At 50.7% G+C, this 24937-nt stretch overlaps 9 protein-coding genes across 9 annotated transcripts; 4 read left to right on the forward strand and 5 right to left on the reverse strand.

Annotated features, from left to right (window-relative positions):
* Positions 1-82: 82 nt before the first annotated feature.
* MSB2 (signaling mucin Msb2p) lies at positions 83-3504 on the reverse strand (the record flags this gene model as incomplete). The annotated part of the gene is made up of 2 exons (XM_076682226.1): positions 83-2337; positions 2394-3504. 2 exons carry the CDS (start codon positions 3502-3504, stop codon positions 83-85), a joined length of 3366 nt encoding a protein of 1121 aa, XP_076543472.1.
* A 3676-nt stretch (positions 3505-7180) lies between these two features.
* Positions 7181-8554, forward strand: AFG1 (Afg1p; the record flags this gene model as incomplete). Its single annotated transcript, XM_076682227.1, has 1 exon — positions 7181-8554. The coding sequence occupies one exon, from the start codon at positions 7181-7183 to the stop codon at positions 8552-8554; it is 1374 nt and encodes a 457-aa protein (XP_076543473.1).
* Positions 8555-9055: 501 nt separating this feature from the next.
* Positions 9056-9952, reverse strand: VMA8 (H(+)-transporting V1 sector ATPase subunit D; the record flags this gene model as incomplete). The annotated part of the gene is made up of 2 exons (XM_076682228.1): positions 9056-9884; positions 9936-9952. The coding sequence occupies 2 exons, from the start codon at positions 9950-9952 to the stop codon at positions 9056-9058; spliced, it is 846 nt and encodes a 281-aa protein (XP_076543474.1).
* A 195-nt stretch (positions 9953-10147) lies between these two features.
* On the forward strand, positions 10148-12487 carry SYF1 (mRNA splicing protein SYF1; the record flags this gene model as incomplete). Its single annotated transcript, XM_076682229.1, has 1 exon — positions 10148-12487. One exon carries the CDS (start codon positions 10148-10150, stop codon positions 12485-12487), a length of 2340 nt encoding a protein of 779 aa, XP_076543475.1.
* A 397-nt stretch (positions 12488-12884) lies between these two features.
* On the reverse strand, positions 12885-14644 carry SNU71 (Snu71p; the record flags this gene model as incomplete). Its single annotated transcript, XM_076682230.1, has 2 exons — positions 12885-14569; positions 14626-14644. The coding sequence occupies 2 exons, from the start codon at positions 14642-14644 to the stop codon at positions 12885-12887; spliced, it is 1704 nt and encodes a 567-aa protein (XP_076543476.1).
* Positions 14645-15770: 1126 nt separating this feature from the next.
* MCY1 (putative cysteine synthase) lies at positions 15771-16904 on the reverse strand (the record flags this gene model as incomplete). Its single annotated transcript, XM_076682231.1, has 1 exon — positions 15771-16904. The coding sequence occupies one exon, from the start codon at positions 16902-16904 to the stop codon at positions 15771-15773; it is 1134 nt and encodes a 377-aa protein (XP_076543477.1).
* Positions 16905-18757: 1853 nt separating this feature from the next.
* On the forward strand, positions 18758-21581 carry TRVA0_002S02278 (uncharacterized protein; the record flags this gene model as incomplete). The annotated part of the gene is made up of 3 exons (XM_076682232.1): positions 18758-18897; positions 19307-19358; positions 19407-21581. 3 exons carry the CDS (start codon positions 18758-18760, stop codon positions 21579-21581), a joined length of 2367 nt encoding a protein of 788 aa, XP_076543478.1.
* A 780-nt stretch (positions 21582-22361) lies between these two features.
* Positions 22362-23501, reverse strand: RML2 (mitochondrial 54S ribosomal protein uL2m RML2; the record flags this gene model as incomplete). The annotated part of the gene is made up of 1 exon (XM_076682233.1): positions 22362-23501. One exon carries the CDS (start codon positions 23499-23501, stop codon positions 22362-22364), a length of 1140 nt encoding a protein of 379 aa, XP_076543479.1.
* A 316-nt stretch (positions 23502-23817) lies between these two features.
* On the forward strand, positions 23818-24444 carry ATP5 (F1F0 ATP synthase subunit 5; the record flags this gene model as incomplete). The annotated part of the gene is made up of 1 exon (XM_076682234.1): positions 23818-24444. The coding sequence occupies one exon, from the start codon at positions 23818-23820 to the stop codon at positions 24442-24444; it is 627 nt and encodes a 208-aa protein (XP_076543480.1).
* Between the last annotated feature and the right edge of the window lie 493 nt (positions 24445-24937).

Below are 24937 nucleotides of genomic sequence, written 5' to 3' on the forward strand. Positions count from 1 at the left end.
AAGAAGAAGAGGAAGAAATTGAAAAAAACAAAAGGGGGAATATTAAAACAGATGGTAAATGCCTATTTTTACTTTTGGATCTCTATGCCCAACCCAAAGAGTTTTCACTCATAACAGGCTTACTGATTGGCTGCTGGCCAATCGGTATGCTTCCGCCCAGGCGGCTCGAGTTGTTGGAACGAATGCCAGTGTTGCCGCTCGAGATGGACTGGTCGTCAAAGAACCGGGATCCAATGCTGCCTTCATCACTGCCTTCCAAAACGAGCGAGTTTCGCTTCTCTCTATATCGCTTAGCAACGAAGAAGATGGCACCAACATAAGCCGCAGCGCCAGCAATAGCACCCACAGTAATGCCCACAGTCTTGGTGTTAACCTTGGACTCTGGGGCAGTCTGGTCAAGCGAGCCAGAGTTGTTGCCGTTGTTTCCTGCACCATTGTTACCGCTGCTGCCACTAACATCGCCGTTTCCACCGTCGCTACCAGAGCCGCTGCCCGAAGACCCATTGCCGCCGGTCTGCGAGCTGCCTGAGCTGCCGGCCGAGGTAATATCGCCTGAGCTGCCTGGAATCAGTGGAATAGTTGGGTCAATCAAATTCATGAGCGACGCAACACCCTGGTCAGGGTCCCTGTAGAGCTGCGACGACGGAGTGTGGATCAGGGCGTCAAGGGTCTGAACAAGACTCTTGGGGATGTAGGCCAGAGCAACAGTAACCAGGTAGTCAGCAGAGTCCGACTCGTATGGCTGAACGCTGACCATCGACACGTTGGAGGCGTCAAGGCTAAGGCCGTAGCCGAGGCCCATTGGCAGGTTTCGGAAGATCTGGGCCACAGCAAGCGGGTGATCAACAACAAATGGATAGTTGAGTGGCTTGTCGAAACCAATCTGGATCACTTGCGAATCCTTTGGTGGGTTGGTTGGGGGATTGGACGGTGCAATCGCCTTTGGAAGGGATGATGGCACGCCGCTCGACGACGGAGTGGAGCTGGCTGGTGAGGCGGTGTTAGACGAGCCTGGCACCGAGGTCACAGTCGGCACGTTCTGGGTGATAATCATAGCTGGAAGCCAGTCAGAGGTTGATGGCGAGGCACTCTGCACAGTGGTGTAGGATGAACCAGCTCCCGTGGAGAGCGGTGTCGACGACTGAGTGTTTGCCACAACTGGCGAAGACCCAGAGGCGGTGGAAGAAGCACCCGACTGCAATCCACTAAAGGAGGAAACGCCAGAGGCAGAGGCAGAAGCCGAAACGACTGGTAGAGAGCCCGAGACTAAACCACTGCTGCTCGCAGGAGCAACAGCGGACACGACAGGTAGACTAGAACTCATGGTGGGAACAGCGGACACGACGGGTATAGAACCAGACGAGGCAAACGATGAACCGGTGGCCGAGAAAGACTGCCCGACAGTGTTGCTCGACGACAGAGTACCCAATGGCTGCTGCGAAGAGATAGGTGGTGGGATAATGAAGCTAGATGGGGTCGTAGAAGGGCTGGCTGTGCCAACGATACCAGAGCTGACGCCTCCCGATGCGGTGTACGACGGTCGCGACGGTCGAGTGGTAGTACCGAACAAGCTCGAGATAGGAACGGACGAACCAGACGAGATTGGTGGCACAACAACTCGAGATGCCGAAGCCGTAGGAACAACATCAGAGGAGGGGGAAGAGGAGGGTGGAGTTGGAACAGAAGCAACCGAGCCAGAGACGGAGGCGGGTGGAGTTGCAACAGAAGCAACCGAGCCAGAGGCGGAGGCAGCAGAGCCAGAGCCAGATCCAGAGCCACTAGCAAGGATCGAAGAAACGATCTGGTTGGACGAAGCGGTGCTTTGTGGAGCAAACACCGAGCTCCAGAAAGAGCTGCCCGTTGGGATTATAGGCTTATCGGTAGAGGTAGACGAGGCAGCAGACACCGAAGATGCAGAGGCAGAGAAGGAACCGCTATCCGAAGCATCACTAGAAGCGGTCGGCTGAGCGCCAGCAGTGACGGTGATAGTCTTGGTGGTCCTGATATCGGAGCCACTAGAAGAGTTTGGCGGAGCTACAGACGCCGGAGTAGCAGACTCGGTGGAAGAGTCTGCGGACTGGGAGACGGAAGAGCTCGAAGATGACTCGGTAGTAGACGGCACGTCCGATGGCTCTGCCGTGAGCGCGGATCGAATAATGCTGAAGAAGCCCTCCTCGGACGATGATCGTTCAGAGAGAGTAGCACTAGAGGATGAACCCGAAGTTGAAGATCGGCTAAACCATGGGAATGGGATAGAGGACGAGGCCTTGGACGCATCGGTCTCGGCAATTTGAGAACTGGCCGAGTGTCGGTGTCGAGTGAAGGAAGATGGCGTGGCTATAATAAAGAAAAAGTTAGTTTTTTGAACAGTGAACAAATTTTAGCAAACTTACCACTTGGTCCGGACGAAGCAGTCGACGCGGAGGAAGTTGGAGTCAGAGTGACTGGCTGAGAGGAAGAAAGGGAGCTCAACAGCCCAGAGTACGCAGAGTCAATGGCGGAGAGAATGGTGTCCGCATCAGAAGAGGAAGAAGCGGGCACCCCACTCGAACTCTGGGAAGCAGACTCCCGAGTCGAGCCCTGGGAAGTGGATCCCCGATACGAACCATGGTAAGTAGACCCCCGGTGCGAACCATGGGAAGAATACTCCCGCGTAGAAAGCTGCGAAGCAGACTCCTGGTTGGAGAATTCAGAGGTGGACTCCTGGTTAGAGAATTCAGAAGTCGATTGCCGCTTGGTAAACTGAGACGTCAAAACTTGCTCCGAAGTCTGCTGGATAGTGCTGAGCTGCGGAGAGCTTGGCTGTTCAGAAGAGGAAACGACATTCACCTGGCTCTTGTCCTGTGGGGTAGTAGAAGCCACAATGGGAGAAGCAGACTGAGGGTCGCTGATATCTCGCCAGTGGGTGCTAGTTTCGTAGACGATCTCATCTGGGCCAGTGGTCCACTCATGAGCAGACTTGGAAGACGAAACCACATCAGCAGCCGTAGAAACAGAAGAAACTTCGTCAGCAACCTTGGAAGAAGAAACTTCGTCAGCAACTTTGGAAGAAGGAACCTCATCAGCAGCCTTGGAAGAAGACACCTCCTCAGCAGCCTTGGAAGAAGGCTTACCATTGGTGGTGGGCAGCTGGGAAGTAGAAGGTAAGACGGTCGCGACCCAAGTAGAAGATGGTGGTGGGACCAAAACAGGGGTATTTTCCGACTCAGGGGTATTATCCTGTGGAACAGAATGGGATGGGACAACCGAATGATGCACAGAGTCTGGCAACTCAACCGAGCTGAACGGGTCAGCCTCCACGGAGTGGTGCTGCTTCTCCGAAGAGACACGGCCCTCATAGGAAGGGTGGTCAATGGTGGTAGCAATCTTGTCGCTATCTTTTATAGCGTCATTGTGCGTTTCCGAGGCAGTGTTAGGCACAACTGCCTGGGAGGAGGAGGTCGAGTCGTCCTTTTGGCTCGTCTCGCCGCCTACCGCAGCCTCTGTCGCGTTGACATTGAACATGTGCCGCTTGACCGCGTCGGGTTTGTAGTGCCTGGGCTGGTTCCCAGCAGGCGACACGATCCGACCGGCGACCGGCAATCTCAGCGCCTGGCTCACCACAGCGAGGTAAGCCAACGCCAAAAGTACGATCGCGCGACAAATCATCGCCAACTAATCAAAAAAAAAAAACGAGTGTAAAGAGTTCAAGAAAAAAGGTCGAACAAAGCAAAAGAGAACCAAAAAAAAATAGAAGAAGAATTCAAAGCTTGACACACCAATACGTCGTGATACAGATGAACCAATATCTCGATGTCCTGGTACCAAATTTAATACTTCCCCGTGCACAGTCTCAAACCGACTCTTTTCTGCAGCGACAAATTAGGTATGGCAAATAATAGAAGCGTTTTAGCACGGAACTCAAAAAACAATAAGCTTTTTCCTTTGCAAAGAACGCTAAGTGGAACCTGTTCCCCCGGGTAACAAAAGTGGGCTCTTCAAACGATTGACCAAAGGTTGGATGATCGATCAAGAAGCCACACTGCAATAAAAAGAGTGACGACAGTTAGAATTGGGGGGGAGGGGAGGACACCAGCCTATCAAAGGTTATTCGTATCCCCTGGTATAGCGAATAAAGGAATTCGAGGGTTTTGTTGAAGCAATAGCAGTCTTTATAGAAAAACGAACTTACACCAGCGCCAGGCCTTGCCAGTTCAGTTTTCCTTTCGCAATCTCTCTCCTATAGCGTGTCGCAAGCTAGACGACGGGGGGTATGTGGGAGGAGGAAGGAATAAAAAGATGCGTCGCAAGGATATTCTTCAAGTGAGCGTAAAGGGTGGGAGAGAAGTAGGGGGAGGAAGTAATTGGCGCTGCTTGCTGATCACCACATAGGCGTACGTATCACGGTGGGTAGCATTTGGGCAAAAGGATTTTGTGTGACTCGGCGCGGGTACCGAATTTAGCAAAAAAGGAACCCCCGCCTGCGTACATCTCGACACGCCCCGCCAGATTGGGGTTTCATCTTACAGCCGATCGCTACGCGTACGCGCTCCACCAAGTGCCTTTGCTACTGGTCACACTCCTTCCAGTTTCTTTCCAAGTATTCGTGACAGGCTAATTGTTCAGCTATGAGAAAAGTACGCTATCCATTAATTGTGACGGAAAGGGGGGTCAACGCACGTCCGTCTCTCCGCCGTGCATTGCATGGGTTATTGGCGCACGGCAAACGCACATTCCACCACACCCCCTGGCGTGTGCTCAGATCTACGCGCGTCTGGTTGAGCCATCATTTTCCCGCTTGTCGTAGCCGTGTCTGACACTTTTGCTATACGGGGCGACCCACCCTTCGCTAATACACGTCGCGTGTAGAAACTGTTTCATCACCGCCTGTGGACTTTCTGAGTAACTGGCGACTGGTAGCAGCCACTATCGCGGTGGAATTTACCCAAGGGGTCGCCGTGTTGTTCATTCCTCCCAGCGTTTCGAATTGTTTTCAGGGGTAGGTTGGGTCCGTAGAGTGTTGCATGTGTGATTGCATACTTCGCGACAAACACGTTTCATAATGTATTTAATGCACCCTATGTATAGACAACAACTTGTCAGATTAATAGATGTTCATATTTCTCCTATGCACTAACGACAGGAGTTTTGGAGCCCTTGCTTCGGCCTGCGTTGTTTTCCTGGGGGGCCAGCCCCCCAGACCCCCCGGGGGCTCCGCTCCGCGGAGGGATTGGGGAGTCGTTGGCTCAACCATCATACGCGGAGGGACTGGGGTGCCGTTGGCTCAATCATCATATGTAAAAGGCTCCGTTGAGATGCCGCGCCTCAACGCTGATCGATCCAATTCGTCCTCTGACAGCGGCTTAACTACGTACGTAAGTGCATAGAGTAGGTACATGGTCGGCAAATGCCTTGCAGCTGTACTCTGACGTAGCCTACCTGTACCAGACATGGCACATACACAATCTCTTATCCACGCAATGTCCACATTTTCAATACAGTGCTCCCCATCATTGGTACCTCTGTTTTGCTTCCTAGGGAGATCGCCATATTGCTCCGAGTCGGTCCAAATGCCGGAACCCCTGTTCCAAAAAACACGGTGTAAACGCCGCACTCTCTCATTTACTCTTATTGCATATCCCGGGAGAGGCGGGGACCATCCATTCCGCTTTACATTTTCAATTTCTTTGAATTTTTTGAAAAAACCATACTCGTTTGGATATTTTAATAAATTTATTTTCTGCCACAACGTTATGATGTTAGAGTACCGAGGTGGTAGTTGTGGCTTTTTTTTCTACATACAGAGCAAACGGAGCTTTCTTCCTGGTAAATTACTGGGTAAGGCCACTTAATATGTTACGCCGAAATATTACCGGCACTGCCTTGGTACATTATGGTATGATCACTCGCTGTTTAACTCAGTTTTGTGTACTTTATGAGGAACAAATATAGTATTCGGCAAATTTCCCGTTAACTTTGGTAGATATGGTAATCAATTGTGTTGCGTGAAATTAGATAATCCATAACTTTGGCAAACATACCAATTGCGCTGCGTGAGATCAGATAATCCATAATTTTGCTAGACATGTCATCAAATGTGTTGAGATCAGATAAAGGGTGATATGTGGGATTAATATCCGTGAATTTTAACCTTAACACAACTAAGTGTATTAATGACAATAATCTTGATTAGAGTATCCCCTTGGATGAAGGAAGGTTAATCTAGGTACCTGAGATAACGAATTACCCCTGTACAGGTAGCGGTGATATCATGGTAAGTGATCGAGATTACGTGCAGAGGAGGTCTCCAGCGATGGACAGCTGATACCACGAGATAAAGCCATAAAGCATATTTCAAAATAAGGCCCAAGTTTTTTTCTCATAAATCGACCCGTTATAATACCGGTATTACCAGGTACATTAGAAGTCCCATGTTCGTCAATTATTGTAGTCCTCTTTCGCCCTAGTAGGCAACGGATTTTATTCAAGATTATTAAGTTCCAAGCACTTTACCACATTTAACATCCAGCTACTGCGGCTATCCGTAACTTAGGGGTCTTTTTTATTCCCCGCAATTGATGATTATCATTTGTATATTACCGCTGTTTGTAATTCTTTAAAGTTAAGCTAATAGTTCCTCTTATAACCTTTATAGGGAGACCAATTTTTGATTTAGAACTGAATCACAGCGACATGTGGTATCTTGTGAGTACCGGTATACGCGTAATGGATTCTGATAAGATTAAAAAAATATGGAAATATGTACGTACGAGGCATAACAAATAGACTAACACCTCCAATTGGCTGAAGCACTCCGCGCAGCGGAGCCACGGGAGCTCGAGGGCTGGCCCTCGAATACATTTTAATAAGCACATATTACATTTCACTTAAATGCTACGTGGGAGGCATAAAAAGTTGGGCTGGTACCTTCAATTGCCTGAAACACTCCGCGAAGCGGAGCTACGGGAGCTCGAGGGCAGGCTCTCGAATGCCGTTTAATACAATTGCTATACGTAATGGCAGCTAATACAATTGCTAGTGGCAGTGCTAGCGAGACTTTTGTAATAGCATGTGCGGCGTGACAGCTGACCGTTGAGCCGCACGTGACAGCCGCGCCACGGATCCGGAATGCCGAGAACACCTTTAAACCCCGGGGAAGTGAAAAGATCGGACTTTGACCCGAGCATTATTGGCTAAAGCGATGTTACGACTAGCGCCGACTCCAGCCGTTCTTCGCGGCGCTCGAGTACTGAAAGTTAGCCGGAGAGGCTATAGCGCCTCAGCAGCTTCCGGACGCGACCCGCTGGCCCAGTACGACTTCCTGGTCGCTCAGAATCGAATCCGGAACGACCCTTACCAGCGTAAAGTCCTGTCTTCGTTGCAGCACTTGCACTGTGATCTGCTGGAATACCGGCCTATCGAGGGTACTCGCAAGGCCTCCTTTTTTTCATGGCTCGGATCCCGCAACTCCAGGGCCGATGAGGACAAGGTTGGACCCCAGCCCAACGGCATTTACCTCTGGGGAGACGTAGGGTGCGGCAAAACGATGCTAATGGACATGTTCTACTCGACCATCCCGCCGCACCTCACCAAGCGCCGCGTGCATTTCCATGCGTTTATCCAGGACGTGCACAAGCGGGCCTATGCGCTCAAGTCTAAGCACGGGGCCGATTTTGATGTTGTCCCCGAAATTGCTCATGAGATCGCTATAGATGCCAATGTGTTGTGTTTCGACGAGTTCCAGGTCATTGATGTTGCTGATGCTATGATTTTGAGAAGGCTCCTCGATTTGCTGCTCTCTCCGAAGCACGGGGTGGTTATTTTCTACACCTCGAACCGTGCTCCGGACGGGCTCTACGAGAATGGCGTCCAGAGAGACTCATTCCTGCCGTGTATTCAGAAACTTAAGAACACCAACGAGGTAGTTTACCTCAAGTCACCGACAGACTACCGAAAGCTGGATCGTCCCAGCAAGGGGACCTATTTCTTCCCGCCAGAAGGGGAATCGTTGGATGACGTTCGGGCCCAGGCAATTCACCATGCGGACACTTGGTTTTTGTATTTTGCTCAGGAATCTACAGGGAACACTAGGGTTGAGGACCATGTTGAACATCATACGCATCTGTCGGTTTGGGGCCGCCCAGTAGACATTCCAAAGTCGGTGAAGGACCACGTTGCGCAGTTTACGTTTACCGAGCTCTGTGGCAAACCGTTATCGGCCGCAGACTATCTGGAAATTACCAAAGCATTCCCATGTATTGTTCTTACTGATATCCCTATGCTTTCTGTGCGTCAGGTCGATGTTACTCGACGGTTCATTACTTTCCTCGATGCTGCATACGAGTCGCGGACGCGACTAGCGGTTACGGCGGAGCGGCCGTTTGAGCATTTGTTTAATGATGCTGTTCCGGGACTCAAGAAGCTTGATCTGAAGGATTTGGACCCGGATTCGGATATCTTCAGCAGCGACGTGTTCAGCGGTGCCGAAGAGAAGATGGCGTTTGCTCGAGCACTGAGTCGACTCAAGCAGATGGCGTCCAGGGAATGGCATGAGAAGCCTCTTCACGAACAATAACTTGCCAGAACGAAAAAAAATGAATAGGAGATCTGAATCTCCCATAGAAAATAGGTTTCCTTATGAGTCTTTCCTTGCGGTAGGATTATTCGAGGGACAATATACCATGTACATGTATATATATAGGCGGTAATATTTTTGGGGGTACATAGATCTAATATTATTATTAACCTATTAACATAAGATGTAAAATATGCATCGTTTAATACGAATAACTCATATCTTTGCAAATTGATAGGATATTTTAATTGAACATTCATCTTAGCGGCTATCTTTGCAATTGATAGGATATTTTAAGGCGAGTAGGATTGACTGAGACACCATGAATTGACCCCCTATTAAAAAGGTTCCTACAAAGTGATCGCATATGAAAAGGCCTACAGATTGTTGATGATTGACCAAATAAAAATGCTTTAACAATTAATTGACGCTTTAAACGCATTTTACAGATCACATAATGAAATGCCTACCAGTTTTTCGACAAATTTATATATTGTGGTATTAAAAAACAACATCCTCGTCCTCTCCCTGGGTGGTCATGTCAGCAGCGCTCTCCGCCTCGTCGGCAAGATGGGCAGCCTTCTGCTCAATAACCTTCTCCTCCTCCCTCATCAGCTCCTGCTCTGCTTCTTCCTCCGTCTTGTCCTTGTTAGCCTCCAGCGCCGCGGCAATCCGGGCTTTCCGCTCAGCCTCCGCCGCAGCATTGTCCCGCTGCTTCTTGTTCTGCACCTTCTTCAGCCGGTAGAACTCCTCTCTATCAAGCTCGTCCAGCTCCGAGTTAATGTACGCAATGGTGTTCTCCGTGCGAGGAATGATCACGTGCTCAATGGCATTGACTCGCCGGTTCGTCACCTTGATGACCTCGTCGAGAATTACAAATGCAGTCTGGAGGGATGCAAGCTCGACCAGCGTCTCGACCGCCTGCGAGTAGATCTGGGTCGCCCGCTGCACCTGCTGGCCACCCCGCCCGAGACCCGTCATCTGGAAGTCGCTGCTCGAGCCCTCATAGTATGCTTCGAATTGCGGCAGGTACACGCCGCTAACGTTCTCCTGGCGTGCCCGCACCCTGAATCGAGCTGATTTGACCGATTCCTGGACCTGGTATGCAATATTGTTCCCTGTGGCATAGCTGACTTCGGCCAGCGAGAAAGCGGCAGTCTGCATGACCTTGCCCATCTTGCGCTTGGCCTCGTCAATGCGCCGCGTGATATCTCTAAACCGCTGCGTCAGGGCCTCCGACTTACGCTTGAGCAGCGAATGGCCCTGCGTTGCTCCCTTGAGCTTCGTCTTCATGACCGTCAGGGTCATTCGCGTGGGGAAAACCGCCTCTCTACCTCAGCATTAGCCCATTGTCCTTATTGGCTCGTCTTGCTCTGCTTACCTATTTCCAGACGACATTTGTTCTCTCGTATACACCGCTCAATGGTGATTCAATATATATAAGGGGTCCTTCTGGCTGGTTTCTTGGTGGAGTGGGTACCCATCACGGAAAAGAGTCCCAATGCGGAAAGTCCCAACAACCCGGAAAAACTCACTCCAGCAATGGCCGATTATCATGAAATTTGACGTTTTGACGACGGGTTATCGAAGGGTATGTATCCAATTACAGAGGATGACATCCCGTTCGAGCGGGAGATCCTCCGCGATCCGTTTGAATTGAAGCATTGGCTGCGATATATTGATTTCCTGTCGGATCGGAGCGTGGAAGATCAGTCTTTTGTGCTGGAAAGAGCGTGCTCGACGCTATCGCGGTCCTACAAGCTGTGGAAGCTGTATCTTGACCTGCGCGTTGATGGGTTGAAAAACGCCAATCCAGTGGTCTACCAGGAGGAATTTGACAAGGTCAATGATCTGTTTGAGCGGGCTCTCCAGCTTTTGGGTACAATGCCTCGCATATGGATCTCGTACTTGAGCTTCCTCACTCAGCAGCCTAAGCGAGTTACGAGGACAAGACGCTGCTTTGACAGGGCGCTCCAGACGCTCCCAGTCAGCCTACATGGCCGAATATGGCCTCTGTATTTGGAGTTTGCCCAGAGAGTTAATCCGTTGACCGAGGACCACATTTGGAGTCGCTATATCAAGTTCAACAAGGGCGCTGTAGAGGGCTATATTGACACGCTGGTGGAGAAACACGGGTCGAACAACCCGCAGAGGGCTGCCCAGGTACTGTATGATGTCCTCAATGACCCGGATTTTAGACCTACTCAGGGTAAGAGCCGGTTCCAATTGTACGAAGAACTAGTAGAGTTGCTGGTACACAACACCAAAATTCGCGGCATAGACGCTGAGCAGGTTATTCAAAGTGGTATTAGTCGTTATGTCGACCAGAAGGGCCGATTACAGGTTAATCTCGCTACGTATTGGATGAACCGGGGAGAGAATGAAAAGGCCAGAGAAGTTTTGGAACATGGAATTACTACCGCCGACACAATTCGCGACTTCACTCAAGTGTTTGACAGTTTTGTCGAGTTTGAAGAGACGCTGATTGCTAAAATGATGGAAGAAACCGGTGAAGGCGAGAATATCCAACTGGACATCCGAATGGAGCATTTCGAGCAGCTCATGGACCGCCGGCCGTTCCTGCTGAATGACGTGGTGCTCCGCCAGAATTCGAACAACGTAGCTGAATGGCAGAAACGTGCCGACCTGTGGGGGGAGAATATAGAGCAGGCGCTGGAGACGTACGCAAAAGCCGTAACCACCATTTCCCCGCACAAGGCCTACGGCAAGTTCAGCAGGCTGTGGATCAACTATGCGCGGTTCTATAAGACCCATGGCGACATGAAAGCCGCCCGAATCATTCTTGACAAGGCGATCAAGGTCCCGTTTAAGGACGTTGATGAGCTTGCTGATGTGTGGATCGCTTGGTCTGAAATGGAACTAGAAAACGACGACATTGACCGCGCCATCAAAGTAATGGACCAAGCTACCAAGGGCCCGAAATTATCCACAATTGACTACTTTGATGACAGCAAGCCGCCTCAAGAAAGACTGCACAAGAGCATTAAACTGTGGTCTTTCTACGTCGATCTCGTAGAATCGGGAGGCGACCTGAACGACATAAAACCTCTGTATGAGCGTATTTTCGAGCTCAAGATCGGCACTGCGCTTACCGTTGTCAACTATGCCAACTTGCTTGAAGAGAACAACTACTTTGAGGAGTCGTTCAAAGCCTATGAGCGAGGCTTGGAGCTGTTCAGCTACCCAATTGCATTTGAGCTTTGGAATATCTACCTTAACAAGGCCGTCAAGCGGAATCTTGGTCTCGAGCGACTGCGAGACCTGTTCGAACAGGCGCTTGAGGGGTGCCCCTCTAACTTTTCAAAGTCAATCTATTTATTATATGCCAAGCTGGAAGAAGAAAAGGGCCTATTTAATAACGCCGTTAGAATATACGAGCGTGCCGTGCAGAATATCGACAGAAAGGACCGACTCGAGCTGTTCCGGCACTATATATCGCGCATTGCGGAGAATCGCGGGTTACCAGCAACTAGAGAACTGTTCCAAAAAGCACTTGATCAGCTTGCAGATCAAGATGCCAACACTATTGCCATTGACTTTATTAATATGGAGGAGAAACTGGGCGAGATCGACCGCGCACGGGCTCTGTTCAAATTTGCCAGCCAATTTAACGACCCCAGCAACTCGAATGATTTCTGGGACAAATGGGAGCAGTTCGAGGTAAAGTATGGGTCAGAGGCGACCTACAAAGAGATGCTTCGGCTCAAGCGCGAGGTTCGAGAAAGATATGGCATCGATGTGCTTTCTCAAGCTGCGAAGCTGCGAACAAATCCTGCATTGGAAGGCATAGCGCGGGAAATTAATGCTCCGGCAGGGTTTGTAGCGAGCTCAGAAGCGCCGCTAAATGCTCAGCCGCAGCAACAGCCCTCTCCGGAGGTTGAAAACCCGGACCAAATTGATATAGACATTTGAGCATGTCAGAACCGGTCACTCCTAATGTAATATTACAAATCTCTATGATGATGAAGAAACAATACCGGTAGTACAAATGTGTATGATTATGTGAAGTTTCAAAATATGAGTCGGCTGTTTGCTTGATCAGTCAGTACCCATTGTTTGATTCTTTCATTCTCAAACTTTCATACACTTTCGTGTACACATTTGGGTTCGAGAAGACCTACAAAGTTTCATATGCATGTATCGCCTCCGCGAAACATGTGCATTGTGCCCATTGGCGAATTTACCATGTAGCAATACGTTAAAGTTGAAAGACTATTGCAGCCGACCATGGCAAAGAATAGAACTAATGGGCACTAGTATATACATGTTAGGACTATTCATTACTCGTACTAGATATTACATTAATAGGTCAGCTTTCGGTTTCCTTGACCAACGTCTGCCATACACGCTCAACGACCACCTCTGCATCTTCATCCAGAGTCTCTTCCAACTCCTTAAGCAAGGATTCCGGTGACTTGTGTTCCTTGACATGTTGGATAATAAACTCAATGAGCTCATCTTCCTGTACACCAAGATATTCAATAATATTGTCAACGACCACCGGTTTAAGCCTGTCGTCAATGATGACCTTTTGGTTTTTATCGAGCACTTCCCACTTAACTGGCCACGCAAAGAGCTCTTGTTTTGTACTCGGCAGATTGATCTCAGCCGTTGTAGTAGTAGTAGGTTGCTTCTTGGCCCCCAGTGAAAGGGAGATCTTGGCCGTTTCCGCCTCTCTGTGGAAGAACGACGGATTTGCCCTAACTTCGCTTTCAATTTCTTGCTCTTCAGCAATAGCGTCAGCCTTGTCGTGTTCGATTTCGCGCTCTCTTGCTCGCAGCCGGTCCTTGACCCATGTAGCATGGTCGTAATAATACAGCATTGCCTTCCTGACTTGGTCGTCATCATCGTCAAATTCTGCGTAGCGCCGCAAAGCAGCCTGTTTGTCCTTGTTCATCCTGTCCTCTCGCGATTCGTCTCGCGCTATTTCCCGTTCTAATGCAGACGCTCTTGTGCGTTCTCGGTTGAGCCATCGTCGTTTCCGCTCTTCGTATAGCCGATCTTCACGTTCCTGCTCCTTCATGCGCCGACTCTCCTCCAAAACAAGATCTTCTTCGTCCGAGAGATCGTCTTCGCTGGGGAACCGGTACATTTCTCGCTCTTCACGCCGTAGCTCGCGCTCTGCCGTATTGATGTCGCCATTGAGCTCCCTCTGCGAGGCCCTGGCTATTTCATTTTGCCTCTGCTGCCCATACCGCTCATCTGCCGCCAGTCTGGCCTTTTCAAACTTGATGGAGAGCTGTCGGAATCGCTTGATCTCTTTGAGAATACCCTCTCGCTCATCGGCTGGAATGTCCCCGAGATCATCTCCACCGCTTAGCGACCGGTTATAAAGCTCCATAACCGACTCCTCTGGGTTCTCAACGTCGGAATCAGACTCTTCTTCAGTCTTCTTTTTCTCGTCTACTACCTGAGGCGCAGTCGCTTGCGACCACGCGGCAAACGTGTTTAGAATTATCCGCTCCAGGTCAGCGGCCGATCTACGAGCCACTGCCTGGATGGAAATTGGCTCCTGAGACTCGAGCCACCGCATCGTGTTCTCTTCACACCCAACCACCAGATTCTTGTCCCGCAGAACGACATTCGGCAGGATCTGAAGAGCGGCCTTGATCGCGGCTGGCGACTTGTATCGCAGGAATCCAAACGGCTCAGGCTTACCATTGGGGTCCCTGAACCGGACCCAGTGCTCCAGGCCGGGGATATGCTGCACAGCCGTCTGGAAGAGCGAATCAGGCATCTCCACCGGAACGTTCCCGACAAACAGGGTTCTTAGCTGCTCGTCCAAGGTCATTGGATAAAGCGGATTATAGGTCAGGTCTGCACTGGGGATAATTTCAGGCATACCGTCCAAGGCGGCTTCGTTGTCCTGCTGTTTTTGAGCTTCGTTCACCAGCATCGAAGGGTCGATCTGCGGTTCATGAGCATGGGACACGGTGAGAGTGTCGCCAGCAATCTTGAACGTACCTGGATTAGGTATCGTGCCATATCGGTAAACTAGTAATGTGTTAGCAGTTTTGCTTTTCGTTTTCTCGCAGTTAAAAATCACCTACTGTATGACTTTCGATACATATTTCTTGGTTAGTTGAGTTGAGATTTGAAATTTCGGTGATACCATTTTGGGAACGCGATATCATCAACGCACAGTACTGTACTGGGTATATCTATGGTGTCTACGATATCAGATGTATCTAGCGAGTTTTGTGTCTCCTTCTGTTAATAAATTAAAGATTGGAGAGTGGACGGAAGTTGGTGAGAGGCGCGAATTTGTCGTACTGGCCATATTCGAGGGGAAAGACTTGATTGTAGCCAGGTGCTGGGATGGAGTAGATGAGTTCTGGGCCCTTTTTGATGCCAAGTGGGCAGAGATTGTTGAGGAAATGGGCACAGTAGCAGCGGATATAGTCAAAGGAGTAAAAGTAGACAGTAGTGGACTTGGAAGCGGGTATGATTGGGCTAAATTTGAAGCTTTGGTGAGGGCGAGTAAATGGACGCTGCGTGGGGTTGAACCAGTGTTTTACGTAGATAGAATTGTCGTCACAGGGCTAGGAGGCACTGCGGATGTCGACGAGGAGATTTTCGTGCCATGGCAGAAACAGGCTGCTAACCGGTACTTTGATAACTTTGCAATGGACTTTCGGTTGAAGGGGACAAAAAGCGGCGGACTACATGAGCCATTGGCTAACAATCTAAAGCCGAAGCTGCAGTCATTTATCTACGAAGAAGATGATAACAAAGTAAAGCCTACAGCTAAAACTCATACGAGCAACGACAGCCATGTCAAGAGTTCATCCAGTGAAGAAGTTTTAGATACCATACAACCAAAGGAGGCCAGGTCACAGAACACTGCACAATTCCAGCATGATATTCGATCTCCAATGACAATTGACCACCCATTGTCCCGGACTGTTGTATACAACGACAATCAAGTACGAATGACGTCTAGAAAAAGGAGACGTGGAATATCAAGTTCGAATGGATAGACAAGAATACGAATGGGAAGGAAATAGCTATGAAGGAATTACGGATGGGTTGGAAAAAAGCAACAATGAGTGGGAAAGAGACACGAATGGGTAGGAAAGAAAGAGACTACCAATAGGCAGGAAATGAAAGAGCAGGAAAGGGGAGACATGAATGAACAGGGAAAATGTACCAATGGAAAATGAATACACGGGAAAATGGAATGCGAATTTGTTAATTAAAAGTCCAAGTCGGGTTTAACGTCTCTGGCAAGCCTCCAAAACTTGGATAGATGCCTACTGCCCGAATCACAAATGATGGTCACAATTGTGTGTCCCGGACCAAGCTGCTTGGCATACTTATACGCTGCTACCAAGTTGACCCCCGAAGAACTGCCAATAAACAACCCCTCATGCTCGACGATGTACTTGGCCATTTTCACCGCCTCGGCATCGTCCACACGAATTGCGTCGTCCACGAGTGCCCGCCCTGCTTCAAAGTTCCTCGTGACTCGGTTGATACCAATTCCCTCCACGAGAGTATCCACCTGGTGCCGCCGTCGCGTGCCCTCCCTCTCTCTTGTGTCAAACATGACGCCAAACTTGACACGATTGTACAGCCCGCTCCCCGGAGGATCTGCCAGCACTACCTTGAGATTGGGCAGCCTTTCCTTGAGGTAGTGTGCTACACCTGAAATGGTGCCACCAGTTCCAGCACCGGCGACAAATGCATCGATCTTGCCGCCAGCTTGTCTATAAATTTCGGGCCCAGTGTGTTCGTAATGAGCGGTCCAATTGGCCTCGTTCTCAAACTGATCTGCAAAGACCGCTCTGCGAGGGTCGTTATCGTCCTTGTTGATGGCTTCTGCTGCCGTTCGGGCGTAATTGACATAGTGCTTGGAGTCGGCGATACCGGCAGGTCGCACCTTGTGCACTACAGCTCCGAGATTGGTCAGCAGTTCGACTTTCTCCTGGGACGTATCGTCGGGCAGCACAATATGAGCCTCGTATCCCTTAGCTTTGCACAAAATGGCAATAGATATGCCAGTCGACCCGCTCGTGCCCTCAAAGACCATGTCCCCAGAGTTGGGTCTCAGCAGCCCCTTTCGCTCTGCTTCTTCAATAATCGCAAGGGCAACACGATCTTTGGCTGATCCGCCCGGATTCTGCATCTCCATTTTGCCCAGAATTTCGCACCCGGTTGCGTCGCTCAGCGACGCTAGGCGGATCACGGGGGTCTCTCCAATCAACTCCGCTACGCCATTCTTAATTTCCGACGTCTTTTGCTTGCTTTCGAGGGACTTTGTCACCAGGTATGTCCCTGCTATGCTGACACAGGCACACAGGGCTAAACTGCGCCACTGTCCTCCCATGGCTATTCGCTGAGATCAAGGCTAATCACTTAATGGGGGAGTTCGATTCGATCGATCGAAAATATATTGTACACTTAATTAGTGATATTAAGTAGTCAACCTGATTAAGTTAATTCGTTAATTTAACCATTTTTGTTCATTCGAAGAGATCTCCGCGTAGCGAGGGGGTATGGACATTCTACTGCTTCAATTGACCCAGACCCCCCTAACTCCGCTTCGCGGAGGTCAATTGACCATATCTCAATGAATTCTCCGCGGGTTTGGGGATTGTTCCCCCCTCATTAGTATAGTACGTATTAGCGGAGTGTATTCGAGCGCCAGCCCTCGAGCTCCCGAAGCTGGGGCCAGGCCCCCAGATCCCCGCCTCTGCATCGTCTGGGGATCAAGCGTTACTGAAGCCTCCGCACTGCAGGTACATAATGTCAGATTCACCAGTACAACTGTATTGGCAACCATGGCTCCGAAATGTCTAAAACTCAATACACAACCACTCGAGATCACTAAATAGGCTCAAAAACAAATGTGGAGCTCTCATATTCATCTCATCTCATGCGCTAGGGAATAACACAGCGGCATGCCGACGTGTTAAAACATGGAACCATAGCGGCATGCCGCGAGGGCCAGTAGTACATGAACCTTCGACATTAGGTCTTGAGAATTCTCAACTAGACCCCTCCTCGTTGCGAATGCCATCGAATACGTCAAAAAGAATAGTTCGGTATTAGTCGGTCCGATGTCCACTCTACCAACGCAGTCCGAAGCCTTTTCTGCCGGGTTCAAAGCATTCATCGGTCGCCGTTTAACTCCGTCAGCCGTGCTGCACAGCCGTGCAACGCGTTGTACCTACAGTGGGTCTAGACCAACGGGTAACGGTTTCGGAGGAATTCGGGGTCTCGCGTAGTGCCGAGGTGTGTTTCTCCACAGAGACAGAATTTAACCGAAGGAGTTGACCCCTATAGAATAGCTTTATGGCCTAGAAATAAAAAGGATAGGGACGAATTGAGTGAAGTGCTATGAGCTGTTTAATGGGTTAAAGATCTAGCATAGGCAAATTAAGCATGTGCAACGCATCTCTGTCTTCACATGTCAAGTTTTCACTACGCCGTATGGGCACATAGCATAACTAGGCATAACTTTAGTGCGGCTTTAATATGACTCCTGATAAATTTTGTTCTGTGAGTCGAGCGGAATCACGCCTATAGAAGAATTATCCCCTCAACTGGATTATTCCGATGGTTAGAACTGGATTCCGGTCTGATCAGCAATCTCCGTCCGCTGGTACATACGCATCGGTTGACTCAGAGTCCTCTTTTTTTGTTGCCGGCTAATATAGTACGCTACGACGGGGTTAAAGTACTAACTGCGTACAACTGTTACTGTGTAGATAGACTACACTGTATATGTAGGTTGTAGCTCAATGGCAAAAATATGCAGATTGCTGTGTCCCTCACCGGCTGAGGAATGACGAAATCTTTCCGCACAGAGCGGAACAGCTTGGCTATAGAATGTCACAATCGCAAAAATTCGATATGTTCAACTACTCTCTGCCACTAAACCACCCATTAAAACAACCCATTCAAACTATCAAGAGCCATGAACACCCCACTCTTACGCCTACCAAGAAAAATCACGGATCCGATGATTCCGCTCTTTGAATCATGGCCACAGGCAGCAGCAGCAGCAGCAGCAGCAGCGGGGGGAAGGAGCGGCTGAAGCATGAGGCGGAAGTCCGACGGAGGGGGCTCTCTCCGCTCACACCTAATCAGGTACCGGCAGATTCGCCCTTGGAAGGTTGTGATCTTCCCCCGCGTATATATACAGCCTGGATTTCGAGGGGTATTTTGAAAGGAAGGATGAGCAGCGACGAGGCCAAGCCGGACGTAATGTCAGCGACTAACACGCTGGAGTCGAACAGCGGGAGTGAGTCCAAGTCCTCCAATGTTAAGGGGAGCTTTCGAAGAGCCAAGTCGAGGGCCTCCAGAGCCTGCGAAGTGTAAGTATACGACCGTTTGTTGCACGAAATGGGTTTCCAGAAAACACTCAACGATGTTCTGATACACCAACTGGTTTCCAGGAACACTCAACAATGCTTGTTGTCTAATGAGTTTCAACAATGGCTTGTTCATTGGGTTCCAAGAAGCCTCGGAAAAGTTTGGTCAGAGTTTCCTAGACTCGCAAACCCTCCTGTTACACCCCCTCTCTACAGGCCCCTCCGCGAAGCGGAGCTACGGGGGGTCTGGGGGGCTGGCCCCCCAGTGAAGTTACCCACCAGGCTTGTCTTCCGGATTCCAAGGAGAATCAGCAAAGTCCTGTTAGCGTGTCAATGAGGCTCAGCAAAGGCTCATTCTGGGTTCTAAGGAGACTCAGCAATGGTTAATGAAGGAAAAGGACTAACTGGATAGGTGCCATGCGCGAAAAGTCCGCTGTGATGTGACTGTTCACATGCCCTGTACGGTAAGTACAGCTGCCAAAAGCTTTTCAAAACAGGCTAACGCGAAGTAGAATTGTGCGGCGTTTGGTTGTGAATGCCGGATTCCAGAGGTTAAACACCGCAAGTCGAAGAAAAACGAGGAAAAGAAGAAACAACACCTACAGGAAGAGGAGAAAGAGCAGCTTTCGGAAAAGGAAGGGTCTGTCACCGTAGGGGAGCACACCACGGCGGAGAACGTGGCTCCCAAGTACGATATAGATCAGGTTAAGAAACTGCCCAAACCCAAGTCGTTTGAGCCGTCGGACTACTGGGCCAATCTGCTGGATAACAAGGTCAAGGGCCCCGGGCGGGTTGCCTTCATGGGGTCTACGTCCAACCTGACAATGCTCCTCAACGACCACTCCGAATCATACCATTACTCGCTACCTGAAGTCTCTGGCAGATCGCGGCTCAGCGAGATGGAGAAGGAGGATGTGGACATTTTAAAGATCCGCGGCGCTTTTCTGTTGCCGTCGCGGGAGCTGTGCGACGATATCGTAGAGGCGTACTTTGAAAAGGTGCACCCCATCATCCCGCTGGTCAATCGGTCACAGTTCATGCGCCAGTACAACGACCCTAATGACCCGCCGTCTCTTCTGCTTCTCCAGTCGATTCTGCTAGCTGGGTCGAGGGCGTGCCGCAATCCGGGGCTCCAGGACGCCAGTGGCAGCTCTGTTCTGGCGAGCATGACTTTCTACAAGCGCGCCAAGGCGCTGTTTGACGCCAATTACGAGACGGACCGTATATCTGTAGTGCAGAGCACGGCGCTGCTGGGCTGGTGGTGGGATAACCCCGAGGAGATCACAAAAAACGTCTACTTCTGGACGCACATTGCCATCACCATTGCCCAGAGTATTGGGCTCCACCGATCCGTAGAGAAGTCGAGCATGGCCCCGAGCGACAAGAAGATGTGGAAGCGCATCTTTTGGTGTCTGTTCGTTCGAGACCGCTACACAGCCTCAGCGCTTGGCCGACCCACCATGATCAACCTCGAAGACACAGACGTGCCAATGATCACCATGGAGGACCTCAATGAGGACGAACCGGGAAATCCATCGGTATACCCACAGAACCGCAAGCACGGTCTTTTCTTCATTCACTCGGTCAAGCTGAGCGAGATTGTCGGGTACGTACTGCGCCAGCAGTTCAATGTGTCGGCTGAGTGCTCTAGACGGCAGAACAAGGCCCCCAGTATAACGCAGTGCGATATACTAATGGCGACATGGATGCGGAACCTCCCCGAGGAATTGAAGTATTCGGTGGCCGATAAGCGCCACCATGACTTCCTCACTGCACTCTTGCACAGCCAGTATTACACGTTCCTGTGTCTCGTGCACCGGTCAAACTTGATCCACTCGGATGCCCGGAGTGAGGCCTCGTGGAGCATTCCCTTCCAGGCGGCGCACATGATAGCCAAGATCCTTGAGAACATGCGTACTTTCAACGAATTGGGCGATACTCCTGCTTTCATTGTGTACACATCTTTCTCGGCGATGATTCTGATGCTTTACCAGACCGATTCCGACGATCCAGTGGCGAGCAAGCGGGCCCGCCAGGCACTCATGTCCACGGTCGAGTCGATGAAGGAGATTGGCAAGACGTGGCTTGTGGCGAGGCGCATCATCAAGCTGTTTGAATACCTGGAGCAGAACAGAGACGTGCGAGAGAAGGTTGTCCACACAGCGCGCCGCTACTTCAAGTCGCACTACCCGCACAATGGCGAGTCACCCACTAATGAAAAGCCGGAGAGCAAAAGGGACAAGAAGGAAGACACTAGCTTGAGTGCACAGGACGCACTAAAATCAAAACGCGAACGAGAAGCTGCGGACTCTTCGGACAAACCGGCCAAACGGCAGGCGCTGTCTAGCAACTCTCCTGCGACCGGTAGGGGCAAGATCGGGTCTTCGCCAGACTTTTACTTTGTGACCAACACATCGCCATACGCGCATCACTCTGAAGGATTCCAGCCGTCACAGCTGTTTCCAGAGTTCGTCGACTCCGTGACCTACAGCGCTGATTCGGTCAAGAGCGTGAGTACTAACCAGGACGAGGCGCCCTCTGCGGTTACGGACGAAGCGAGCCTGCCCGTAGCTGAAGGCGGAGGCAATCTTGGCGACTGGTACGATTTCTTGGTATCTAACTCGGACGGTCTTCCGGACGTGAGCACCATGATGACCGCACTTAACTCGAGCCAGATCTTCCAGTAACTCCACCAGGGATTCTCGTGTATACTATCAACTATTTATTTCCTCAGGAGGAAAGGGAGACAACCTGGTTTTGCTAGGAACCTCTCCACCCTTTTTCTCCGAGGTATCGCCAAACCTCGGTCTATAATAATCTATTGAGACTTCAATTGATACAATAGGGTATCATAATCACACTACTCATCATTTCTTATCCTTTCTGGGGCTAGATCAATCCGTCCACGAAGCGGAGCTACGGGATAGCGCTCGAATATATCTCACTACAACAGGGGAAAAACCCTCTTTCCCCAAGAGACTCCCCCTGAGACTAACCAAATCAATTGAAGACTTCCGCGAAGCGGAATTAACGGGGGTTGAGGGGCTAGCCAAGATACTCCAGATATGGGTGTTGTGCCAGCCGTATATGGAGGACGCCCCCCTTAGGCTCCGCTACGCGGAGAATTCTTACAAGATCACTGCTCTCCGCGAAGCGGAGCTACGGGAGCTCGAGGGCTGGCCCTCGAATACACTCTACTGCTAGTACTCATATACCCGCAAACCATCCTGAAGTCCGCTTTCGCTCTGAGCTGTAACGGGGTGTACCCTATTCTGTAACGCATTGCAACGAGAATGACAGTCGTTTGTGACAATGTAACGAAAAAAAATTGTAACATTGTAACTAGGTTGTCGTTACGGGGGTTTGGGGGCAGAGCCCCCAACTACGGGTGCTCGAGGGCTGGCCCTCGAATACAGTACAAGTGGATGGTTATACTATATACAAAGATACAAAAATAATACAAAACATTAACGCTTCTCCTTGCCACGCGGACGTTCCTTGACGAGCATTCGGTTGACATTCTTGCCGCGGCGGGTCTTGAAGCCGCCCTTGGATAGGACACCCCACGGGGACTGGGAATGCTTGTTACCCTTAGACTTACCTCGACCACCACCATGAGGATGGTCGACGTTGTTCATGGCCAGACCACGCACCGTGGGTCGGATACCCAGGTTTCGCGCTCGACCGGCCTTACCGAGCATTCTGTGCTGATGCGCCGGGTTGGATACGATGCCCACGGTTGCACACGCGTCCAGAGCCACGTACCGGTACTCGCCGGACTTGAGTCGGACGACCGCCCGGTTATTGTGCTCGTGCTTCTCGTACAGTCGTCCGTAAGTGCCAGCGGCCCTGCAGAACTTTGCTGGGCCGTTCCTGGTGATGCCAATGTTGTGGATAACCGTACCGAGCGGGATGTTCCTCAGCGGCAGGCAGTTACCCTTTCGCGCAATGTGAGAGGCCAGAATCGAAGGGTCGGTCTCACCGCCCATCTTGTCCATGATTCGCTGCGGAATGCCCTTTCGGAAGGACTCTACGACATCTCCAGCTCGCATGCCGACACAAGCCGCAATGTATGAAAGCCCGCCAGTCTCGTTGTTCTTCAGAAGCGCAATGTGCGAGCTCCGGTTCGGGTCGTACTCGATCCGCTGGACCGTGTGCTCACCACCCTCGACTCGGAAGAAGTCAATGATTCGAATTCGTCGCTTGTGTCCACCACCCTGGTGCCGCACCGTGATGCGACCGTGATGGTTTCTGCCTCCACGCTTCTTCTTGGGGATAGTCAGCTGGCGCACTGGGCTTCCCTTGTGAAGATACGGGTAGATGGGCCGTCTGTACCATCGCATCGACGGCGAGATGGGCTTAAGCTTCTTCATCTTGACAATCTCCTTGGCGAGCTTCATCTGCTTCGTAACCTCCTTATCCTGTCTTTCCAGCTCATTGAGGTTCGACTTCTGACCCAGCGGGACCAGTTCCATGCGGTCCAATTGCTGGGTGAGCCGTCTCTGCCGCTCAATGTCCTGTTCGGTCAGGAACTTTCTCCCTCCTCGCACTGCCTTGCCAGGCATCTGCTCCACCGGTTCGGGTTGGGGAGCCTCGCTGGAGTACATGCGGATACCCCGAAGGCCCGCCGACCATGCGCGCACGCTTCTAATCGGCAGTCTAATCATCTCTCGACCACCCTTAAAGATCCCTTCGTGTCGTTCGTCAAACGAAATCAACTGAAGACCAAACGGGAAGCCAATTTTTCACTCATCCCAATGAGGCAACTTTACCGTGCCCGGAAACGGTTGGGAGTTTATTACCCGGAAGCGAGCTCTGATTGGCCCACGGCCGGGCCCGTCGCCCAATGCCCCAATTTTTTCAGAAGCGACGACACCCGACCAGCTCAAACCCCGTGGAAAGCCCAATCCATTTAACCTAACGATGTTCAGACTCGCTCTTCGACAGACCGCCCGAGGGTTCGCGACCAAGGCCGCTATCTCCGTCAAGCCACCGGTCCAATTGTTCGGTATCGACGGTACCTACGCTACCGCGCTCTACAGTGCCGCCGTCAAGAACGACTCGTTTGCCTCGACCGAGAAGGTTATCAGCAGCGTCAAGAGCCTCATTGAGAAGGACACCAAGTTGGCCACTATTATTGCTTCGCCAACTCTCTCTGCTGAGGACAAGAAGGTCGTTGTCGAGATTCTCTCCAAGGCCACCAACGCCGACCAGACCGTGTCCAACTTCTTCACCGTGCTTGCTGAGAACGACCGACTGGGTCTTGTTGCCGACATTGCGCGACAGTTTGAGGTTCTTTCCAATGCCCACCACGGTGTTGTTGAGGCCACTGTTACCTCCGCTGAGCCATTGGACAAGAAGACTCTGGGCAAGCTTGAGTCGATCCTCTCCACCTCCAAGTACGGCCAGGGCAAGACCCTTAAGCTCGTCAACAACGTCAAGCCAGACATCCTTGGCGGTTTGGTCGTTGAGATTGGCAACGAGACCGTCGACGTCTCCGTCTCTAACCAGATTGGCAAGCTCAACAAGCTCCTCACCGAGACCCTTTAAATTGCACGACCTATCATGAAAAAAGAATAAAATTGCACAGCTAATAGATCATTGACATTCAAGCAGAATCCCCATCAACATTGCTTCAATTGAACCTGGGGGCCAGCCCCCAGACCCCCGTAGCTCCGCTTCGCGGAGGAACTAAGGATTCTCCGCATAGCGGAGCCCTAGGGGGGTTTGGGGGGACTGGTCCCCCCCATAAACACCCCACTCCCCTAGATGGTTATAAACCTTGGAGATGTGTCTCCGCGTAGTGGTATCCGAGCCGCATGAGCCTCGCGAGGTTTTCGGGTAAGTCACGTGCTGTCTAGCGCCGCACGCGCCGCGCGCGTCAGGGGAATCTTTGTGTGTCGTCGGGGCGCAATCTGAGATCGATAACGAGCAGGGCGTGGGATAACCGCAGGCCATATTTTGCTAGTTTGAAGGAGATGAAACGGTATATGAGTTGAAGACCCTAAATTAGATAACAAGAGGATCAGTTTTACCGAATATA

This window comes from Trichomonascus vanleenenianus, assembly GCF_965637985.1.
Source record: "Trichomonascus vanleenenianus strain CLIB 3782 genome assembly, contig: TRVA0_002S, whole genome shotgun sequence".
Taxonomy (NCBI): domain Eukaryota; kingdom Fungi; phylum Ascomycota; class Dipodascomycetes; order Dipodascales; family Trichomonascaceae; genus Blastobotrys; species Blastobotrys vanleenenianus.